Source organism: Bos mutus, chromosome 18, assembly GCF_027580195.1.
Source record: "Bos mutus isolate GX-2022 chromosome 18, NWIPB_WYAK_1.1, whole genome shotgun sequence".
Lineage (NCBI taxonomy): Eukaryota > Metazoa > Chordata > Mammalia > Artiodactyla > Bovidae > Bos > Bos mutus.
The window spans coordinates 52,199,261-52,208,957 of NC_091634.1; the positions used below are offsets into that span (position 1 = coordinate 52,199,261).

At 43.8% G+C, this 9,697-nt stretch overlaps 1 protein-coding gene across 4 annotated transcripts in view; it reads left to right on the forward strand.

Moving 5' to 3' along the window:
• The window catches only part of HSDL1 (hydroxysteroid dehydrogenase like 1), a 12,877-nt gene extending 4,046 nt beyond the window's left edge, over window positions 1-8,831 (forward strand). For 2 of the 4 annotated variants that reach the window (XM_070388639.1, XM_070388640.1), the window contains exons 2-5: window positions 3,640-3,865; window positions 4,539-4,984; window positions 5,192-5,419; window positions 6,088-8,831. In XM_070388639.1, coding sequence (XP_070244740.1) covers window positions 3,640-3,865; window positions 4,539-4,984; window positions 5,192-5,419; window positions 6,088-6,186 — 999 coding nt within the window. In that variant the 3' untranslated portion in view covers window positions 6,187-8,831. Of the gene's footprint in view, window positions 1-691; window positions 747-3,639; window positions 3,866-4,538; window positions 4,985-5,191; window positions 5,420-6,087 lie in introns of all 4 variants that reach the window. The other 2 variants (XM_070388641.1, XM_070388638.1) reach the window with 2 other exon arrangements.
• The last annotated feature ends 866 nt before the right edge of the window (window positions 8,832-9,697 follow it).

A 9,697-nucleotide genomic window follows, 5' to 3' on the forward strand; every position in this document is an offset into this window, starting at 1 on the left:
AAGTGAAGTCGCTCAGTCATGTCTGACTCTTAGCGACCCCATGGACTGCAGCCTACCAGGCTCCTCCGTCCGTGGGATTTTCCAGGCAAGAGTACTGGAGTGGGGTGCCATTGCCTTCTCCAACATCAGAACTTAGGAGAGTGATGACCCCAAGGGTGGAGGAAGGGGTTGTGACCAGGGAGGAGGCATTGGGCCTTCTGAGACTCTGATTTGATTGGTGGAGTTCTGTAGCCCTGTGAGTGTTTTTTTATTCTTTGAGCTGTGCATAATAGACAACTTCGGTGTACATTTTTCCAATTTTCTTAAATTGTTGTTGTTTAGTTGCTCAGTCGTGTCCGACTCTGCAACCCCATGGACTGCAGCACGCCAGGCTTCCCTGTCCCTCACCATCTCCTGGAGTTTGTTCAGTCTTAGGCCCATTGAGTCGGTGAAGCCATCCAACCATCTCAACCTCTGTCGTCCCCTTCTCCTCCTGCCCTCACTCTTTCCCCGCGTCAGGGTCTTTGCCAATGAGTTGGCTCTTTGCCTCAGGTGGCCAAAGTATTGGAGCTTCAGCATCAATGCCGGTTTGGAATTCATGGCACATGAATTTTTACTTTTAACTTTTAAAACCTTTGGTCTAATTTTTTTGTTAAGTTTTCCCCAGCTGAGTGGTGAAGGAAGGGCATTTGCTGTTTGTTTTTGCTTGCAGCTTGTTCTGAAGAGAAGGCAGAGCAGCTCCTGGAGGCCCAGAGCTGGCAGAGGAGGTAAGAGCAGACTGCAGGTGGAGAATGACTGGGGAGAATGACTTGGGCAGGAAGACTGAGGACTCTGTCATAGTCAGGCATCTTTTCTGGAGTTTTTCCGTCTCACATTCTTGAGAAAAATGGTGTTCAAGGAGGGGTCGAAGTTCCCTTAACACAGCTTCCCCTTGGGGTGAGGTCATTCCCCAAGGCACATGTGACCTCCTTTTAGCTGGAACCTTATTACAGACACGCCTGCCATGCATTTTTCCCCACAAGTATTTCTTTGGCTTCAATCTATTAGACCTTGATATGTGGCGTCCAGTGTTTTACTGAAAACATTGTAGCATCTTAGACATATACCCACCTGTCATTTTGAAGAATAGATTTAATGTTCCAAGTATCTAGTTGTTTGTTGTTTTTTTTTTGCTTATGGTTGTGTTATTTCTAACTTTATTACATTTTCTGTGCATACAAGTATCATGTTTTTCATTTACTTTCCTCATGGCCTACTCTTTGAGTAAGTGTGACAGATGGCATGTGTCCACTATAAAAGCGTTATTTTAGGAACTCCCACCTTAGGATGGTTGGACTCGGAGTCTCAGTTTTTATGTTCTTCTTTGTAAGGAGCTAGTGTTTTTGGTCACTTCTCTGGGAATCTTGAATCAGCTGTGTCCCGGGAAGCAGCCATTGTGACTGGGAGGGGCCTTTCCAGCCAGCACCTGCCCCCCAGGATGTGGTTCTGGACTGCCACGGTGTGGCAGGGGACTGTTGGGGAGGTGACCCGTGCCTGCCTCGTCCCTAGCATCTGGAAGCTTTGAGAGGCGCTCGTGCATAGCGTACAAAGAGGGGATGCCTTTGAGGTGGAGCACTGTGACCTTGAGGGCTTCCCTGGTGGCTCAGTGGTAAAGAATCTGCCTGCCAGTGTGGTAGCAGTGGGTTTGATCCCTCGGTCGGGAATATTCCCTAGAAGAGGGAATGACAACCCACTCCAGCATTCTTGCCTGGGAAATCCCTGGACAGAGGAGCCTGGTGGGCTGCAGTCCACAGGGTCACAAAGTGTTGGACACAACTGAGCGACTAAGCACAGCACAGGACAGGCTTGTAAAGTTTAATGTTTGAGGGGTTATATGCTCATTGTGGGGCATTTAAGAATCCTACTGCCTGTTTCTTGAGTTTTTTATCATATTTCTTTTGTATGTTTTGTTGGTTTGTAACTTGGCCTACACATTCATATGCATACTCAACACACACACACACACACACACACACACACGTATTTACATTCAGCAGTTCTTTGTTATTTCGTGCGCCTATTAACCAGTGTGGTGTCATTCTTACAGCATGTTCCATTCCAGAGGTGAATTTGTTTTCTTCACTCTGCAGACCTTGGTTGAGCTCAAATTGCATTGCGGTGGAGTGGGAGGGAATTCACTTATTCTTCCTTAAGCTTATGCCAATTTTTGCTGCTACTGTCAGGGATTTTTTTCTTAGTTTCAGAAAAAAGCTTAAGTTTTTTTCGATACAGATTTCTAGGAGAGGGGCCACTTCCAGAAATTTTATATAAATTTTGTTTTTGGCTTAAATCTATTTTCTCTTACGTACTATTAATAAATGCTATATACCCTTGTGCTTGTGCATATCTGAGCTCCCTGTAGTTTAACTGTGGTCGTTCTGATCTTTTTGATACCTGACCCTCACTGAGAGCTTGTGGTTGGCTCAGGCCCTGGTGACTCCCCTGGTCTGGTCTAGAAGGAAATTTATCAGCCTTGGTCGTGCCCAGCCCTTCTCTGCCTCTCTGACTGCAGGTGCACACACGTACACACCAGTTCATATGGCATTTAAGTTGTTTTGTTAGATGTCAGTCTCTCCTCCTAGGCAGTCCTTTGCTTCATCTTTGAAACCTTAGCATCCATCCCAGTACATGGCACATAAAGATGCTTGCTGTGTGGGTACTACAAGAGTCATATTGGGCTTTTCTCTCCCCAAACACAAGGGGCCAGGCAAGGATGATGGTGTGCCAGTGATGCCAGCTAGATGAAGCATGCTTAGCCACTGTCATTTCAGAAAACAATGTCTTCAGGTTCGGGGAGTATCTCTTTTTAAAATGTACATTTATGAACATTACTTATACATGATGCAATTTACATTAAAGGGTATTAGAGCGTAGTTTTGTCTCAAAGTGAGTTGTAAGGTCTTTGAGGCTGAAGTGTTAGTCGCTCAGTCCTGTCTGACTCTTTGAGACCCTGTGGACTGTAGCCCACCAGGCTCCTCTATCCATGGGATTTTCCAGGCAAGCACACTGGAGTGGGTAGCCATTCTCTTGTCCAGGGGATCTTTCTGACCCAAGGATTGAACCCTGGTCTCCTGCATTGCAGGCAGTTTCAGTATTGTCTGCATGACCAGGAAGCCCCCTTTGAGGCCAAGGCTACGTCTTAATAGTGCTTCTATTTTTCATACTTTGTCTTTACAGGGATAGTAGGTCCTCTGTGCTTGCCGGTTTTGCATGAATAAATTCAATAAAAGAAATAAACATTACTCTCAGCTGTTACGTGGATTAAAAAGTCTGCCTGTCACTAAGCTGGGCTGGGAACTCCTTAGGGCGCAGAGCATATTGTGTTTATTGTCGTATCCATAACATTTAGCTCAGTGCCTGGATTTTAGTAGGAATTTGGTAACTCTTGATAATCATGTTGACTAATCTTCTTGGATGGAAAGAACTTTGTAAGCTGCAGATGTTAGGTAATGATATCACAAATTGACTGGATCCACGGGCTACGTGCATTTGAACAGTTACTGTTATTTAAATGCAAAATTATTAAGCCCTGATGTCTCAAATGTCCTTCTTCAACCAAACTGTGTGTGTCCCTTTCAGTTACTAAGCAAAGACCACCTCTCTCGCTCCCCGCCCCTGCAGGCTGCCATGGCTGCCGTCGACAGCTTCTACCTCTTGTACAGGGAAATCGCCAGGTCCTGCAACTGCTACATTGAAGCCCTCGCCTTGGTTGGAGCCTGGTACACGGCCAGAAAAAGCATCACCGTCGTCTGTGACTTCTACAGCCTCATCAGGCTGCATTTCATCCCGCGCCTGGTGAGCAGAGCCGACCTGATCAAGCAGTATGGAAGATGGGCGGTCGTGAGTGGTAAGAGATGAGATTTCAGTTCATGCCTGATTTAAAAATGAAGTCATCTTTCCCATTTGATCTGTGTTTTAAGTTGGATGCTTCATTCAGGGACTTAACTGAATTTAATCATGTTTTCATGGGATAAAGAAATAAAACTTCCTCTGTTATGATTATGTGCACCTTTCTCACTGCTCATCTTGGAAGGTGTTTCCTTGTGATTTTTGTCCTTCTGTTGCCTCCTGTTCCCCATCCAGCCCTGCCTCCCTGCTGCTTGCTTTTCCTTCTTGCTCTTGGTTTTGAAACTGTCCTTACAAACAGGTACCACTTTCAGAAATGCTTCCCTTCTTTTAAATTTCATTTTCATTTACCATTGTTTCCTAGGAAAGTACCTCCTGACACTCACAGAGACCAGGTGAGGCTTTGAGAACAGTCTCCCACTGTGTCTCGCAGTCACCTTGGCAAACGTAAAGCGGCACTTCCTCTACCTGTCAGAGTGTCTGGGCGAGCATTTGATTAGCTCATGTCATTTGTATTGCAGATTCCACCTTGTGCTTGACTGATTACTCACAGAACCGAGCTTATGTCTAGTGTGACTCCTTCTCTGATTAAACCCAGACCCAGGGTATTTAAAGTCCATTTTAAGGATCACACCGTGAAATGAGTTTGCTCCCTTTGCCGGCTTGTCCTGTAGGTGCCACGGACGGGATTGGAAGGGCCTATGCAGAGGAGCTGGCCAGCCGTGGGCTCAACATTGTCCTGATCAGCCGGAGCCAAGAGAAGCTGCAGATGGTCGCTAAAGACATAGCTGACACCTACAAAGTGGAGACTGACATCATAGTCGCGGACTTCAGCAGCGGCCGCGAGATTTATGACATGATCCGGGAAGCCTTGCAGGACAGAGACATTGGCATCCTGGTGAATAACGTGGGTGTGTTCTACCCCTATCCGCAGTACTTCACGCAGGTCTCTGAGGACACGCTCTGGGACATCGTCAATGTGAACATCGCGGCGGCCAGCCTCATGGTCCACATCGTGTTGCCAGGGATGGTGGAGAGGAAGAAGGGCGCCATCGTCACCATCTCCTCTGGCTCCTGCTGCAAACCCACCCCCCAGCTGGCAGCGTTCTCAGCATCTAAGGTAACCCGTTCCCAGGTGGAAAGTGAAGTCATCATGTAGGAAAACATTTGTCACAGTGGTTTGGTCTAGTTTGTTGAGTTCTGTGTCAGCAGCTGATGTTTGCTTATGCTGTATTTTTTTCCCAAAATGACCATTAGTCTTTTTTTTCCCTCTTGATTCTTTCGAGTTCCCAACGAAATTAGTCTTTTCTTCTGTTTTATTTAACAGGCTTATTTAGACCACTTCAGCAGAGCATTGCAGTATGAATATGCTTCCAAAGGAATCTTTGTACAGAGTTTAATCCCATTCTACGTGGCTACCAACGTGGCCACCCCTGGCAGCTTTCTGCACAAGTGCCCATGGTTGGTGCCTTCCCCAAAAGTGTACGCACATCATGCTGTTTCTACCCTCGGCATTTCAAAAAGGACCACAGGATACTGGTCCCATTCCATCCAGGTAACCAGCCGTGTGCGCTCAGCTCTCGTAATTAAGGTTAAGGCATCCTAAACCTTTCCAAACGATAGATACATGGGAATCTGATGGAAACCTGATGCTGGAAGATGAGGATCATAACTTCTGATTCTCAGATCTTAGTGGTTCCAGTTCAGTCACTGAATTCTCTTCTGTGGATTTATATGTTAAGAACATTTGAAAGTTCCAGCTGCATGACATCTAGAAGAGGAAATTCGCTGTTTTAATGTCAGTACAGTAAGCTCCACCCTGCCCCTCAAACCCCAGTTCTCTCTCACAGTACTGACCATGGATGCATTTTGCTCTTTGACCTGCCTTTCATTCCTGGGATATTTGGAATTCTTACCTACATGACCTGCTATTCATATCACACTGAGTAAAGATGGAATCGTATCACTGCATGTAGGTGTGTCCTGCCTACTTAGAGGAAGGGGGGTGAGTGGGTGGGGATCCCATTTCTGTTCCCCAGAGAGTCTAGCATAGGGTCTTATGCAAAAGTGGGTACTCAGTGCAGCATCACCTAAGGTTTTTTTCCTCTTTTGTATTTAAGGTGATTGGTGATGTTTGTTGGCTTAAATCATTGCTGATCTGTGCAGTTTGTTGTCGATGGCTTTGGATTCTAACCTTGTAATCCTTTTCTCTTTCATCTTCAGTTTCTTTTCGCACAGTATATGCCTGAATGGCTCTGGGTGTGGGGAGCAAATATTCTCAACCGTTCTTTGCGTAAGGAGGCCTTATCCTGCAAAGCTTGAAGCCAGATGATGGTTGGGAAGTTTGACCAATTCGTGGGAGCCTGCAGTATTCTACATTTGGAGGAACACATGGAATTTATCTTCTGCATTTTTTTTTCACGACTGATTATTTAGCATACTCTTGACTCATCCTTTGCAAAACAAACATAAGCCTTTTAAGAGTGCTGTGGGAAAGCCTTCAGGGCCGCACGGAGGGCACAGGGTGAATACTGACTGTGGCGCGAGAACCGATGGAGGACACCTAGAATGTGATGTGTGCTTTTGTTTTTTAAACTTTTCAGAAGTTGTGTGATATATGTTGTTCTAGGAGCTCCAGTAATATGATACTGAAATATGATATAACTTGGTAGCTCTTACAGTCTCACATGTTTCTTAAGGGAAATTATCTATGTCAGTAGATGAATTACAGCATTGGTTTTCAAATGTCCATCAGGAAAGACTATTGAAATGCGTTATTTTCTAGGTAAGGTTGCTGGTGTGATTAGTGGAAACCTGTATTGCATTGTGTAGCTTTAGTCGTTTGGCTCTCTGTGTATGAAATGCTGCTCCTCAACTGATACTTAGAGACCCACGTGTGTACACATGTTGTGTACATCCGGGCAACTGTATTTATTGGTAGTTTACTTTAAAAAGTATTTCTTGTCAAGATGTCTTAATGTGGCACCCAAAGGGGTATTAAAATTCTGCATTATTATTTTTCACCCTAAACGAGGCCACCTAATTTTGTGCTATAGGTTTGCCATATATAATATCACCTAACAGTGTTCTGGTTTTTTTTTTAATCTACTAAGGAATTAATTCATTCATAGATTTGGACATGTGATGACTGACCCTCAGTCATCTCTTGATTTATAGTTACTGTGGATAAGTAGTGACTTCTCAGCCTATGACCCATTTTATAACTGAAGTTTAGCCCTCTAGAACTTCTCATACCTGGTTGTGAAACACTTTTCTGTGTAATATTATTCCATCCCAGTAGCATTAATGATATAAATATCAAGTATTTATAGAATAATAGTTAAAATATGGACAAATTACGTGTGTGAAAAGACATACTGTATCTGTTGAAATCAGTCAGAAGCTCGTTCTTGATTCATGTAACAAATTTGTATGTTATAGTGAACACTTCTATTGATGTGAAGATAATTAATGCCCGATAACCACCACTCTATGGGTTTGCACTGAAACCTGCTGTGTAGTCTTTTTGGTTCAGGTCTCCTGAAGCCAAACATTTTTGAGAACCACATACCTAGTGCTTTGACAGTTGTAAATCACGAGACGAATATGACAGTATGTGCACATTTGAGATCCAGAGTTTAATGTTGCAGCGCTGATGCAGAAACCAGTTAATTGAAATCAGGACTTTTATGGAATTGCTGACTCCTGAGCTGATACCCATTACGAGGGGGCCTGAGCATGCTTTTATTTTATGCCCACGGTTTTGCCAGTGACATTGCCTTAGTATTTCCAGACCTGACTTGGACTCAGGATCAGAGGTTAAATTCAGAAGCTCTTCCATCGACAGATCAGGCCTTGATCACACAAGACGAAGAAGTGCAGTGTGGAAAGTCACATTCCAGCGATTCGACACAGAAGTGCCGACTTTGATGGCGTTAGCTGGAAGCCTTTGTCATATTTGGCGTTTCCCCACCTGACAGTTAATTGATGGTCATTAAGACTAGAGAAAACTTGACTTCATGCCATATTGACTTGAACTTTGACATATAATAAGCAGCGATGTGATGTAAAAATACCATATTTAAGGTGATGTGTGGTACAGCAGTGTCTTATAGATTAGATGTTGGATCATTGTTACATGATGAGACTAAGTAAACCATGTCAGTGATGTTTTAAAATTCTCTTCTTGGCAGGATGTATGTAAATATACTGATTGGTGCAAAGTTCACGAAAGATGAAAACCAAGAATCTTCCTTAGGTTTCATCTTTCCCAGCGCTCATTTGAGAGTTATAATTGGACCACTGTAGCTGGGGTTTCTTATTAAGGATGTGGGAAATAAACCTTTGAAACAACTTGTGACCTGAAAATTTAACAATAAAAGCAGTTGCTTCTGCTTCCTTTAGAAGAGGTATTGGTCCGTATGTTTGGAAAGAGAGAAACGTTTTTCCCCCCCATAGAAACAAATATTTAAAAATTATAAAAAATTAATCTCTGAACACCTGTGACAGTAAGTTATTAAAAGCTGGTAATTCAGTCAGAAAATCATGCATAGCCATATGTCTTACGGGTCTTGAAACTACAGAGTTGATTTTTTGCTCTCATTCTCCTGATTGGTTGAATAAGATAAAGGCCGATTTCTATTCCTTGGCGTGGGTGATATGGAGATCACTGGTGGTTTTGCCATGATCCATTTTTCGTCTGGTAGGGATGAAAAGTAGCAAGTTCAAGGGGTGGGAAGAAAAAGGGAGACAGTGAGTAGAGACAGCTCTTCTGAGGAATCTTTTTTTTTTTTTTGCTTTGTTTTGCTTTCACCTCAGTTACTTAAAATCTTGGCACATTTGGGTTAAATGGCATCTCGAGTCTTGACACTGTGTGCATTCCGAAATCAGTCTTTCTTTCTGTGTCTCTGTCTCTGGACTGTTAACTCTTTAAAATAGCATTCAGGTTTAATAAAGATTAACCTTCCCATGGGATTACAAATGCTTTATTATACACATGAAGTGTTAGTTTAGGGAGTTACCAGAACCTGGAGTGGTGGAAAACCGGTAGACCAGGATTCTGGGGCGCTCAGCCTCCCTTGGTAAATTTCCAGGCCACCTCCTATCACCCCCCAGGCCCCCTGCAGTTTTTAGGGCTCTCAGGAGCTGCAAAGTTCCCCTCCCCTTCAGTATCACCTGACAAGGATGTTTGCGATTCACTAACCTACCTGTTCCTAACAGTGGGGCTTTGTATTCAATGGCACAGGGACTTCAAGGGCTGTTAAAAGAACCCTGTTAAGATCAAGTCCCTTATGTAGTGGTAGGAGGGGAGTGTTCTGGATTTACAAATCCAAGAGTCAAGAGTTCTCTGAAAGTTCCTAACACTGATGTGATCTCAGGGGGTGGGGAAGAACTTGATCAGGTGTGGGTTGGTCTAGTACAACCACATCTATTGAATAAGTTGTGTGTCAAAGTCTGTATGTATATGCTTCATTTAACCGTCATCCTTTGAGGGAGATACTCATACTCCTTTGGGTAAGGTGAGTTCCAGAGAGCTGAGGTACAACTTGCCTAAGATCACAAAAAGCTAGTAGGTGATTCTAAGTTTCTTCACTATATTATATCAGTTTGGTTAAATCGTGTTAAAAGGAATATGCAGTACTGTGGTTTCTAATATTGGGGTATTATCCAGGTGCTGTGGAAAGGTCAAACAATACGAGCAGTTTTATCTCAGGACATAGCACATCATTTGTCATCAGCATGACCTAAAACAGGCTTTCAGTCCCCCTTGCGTGCCAGCTTGGTTGTGTCCGACTGTTTTGCAACTCCATGAACTGTAGCCTTCAAGGCTCAT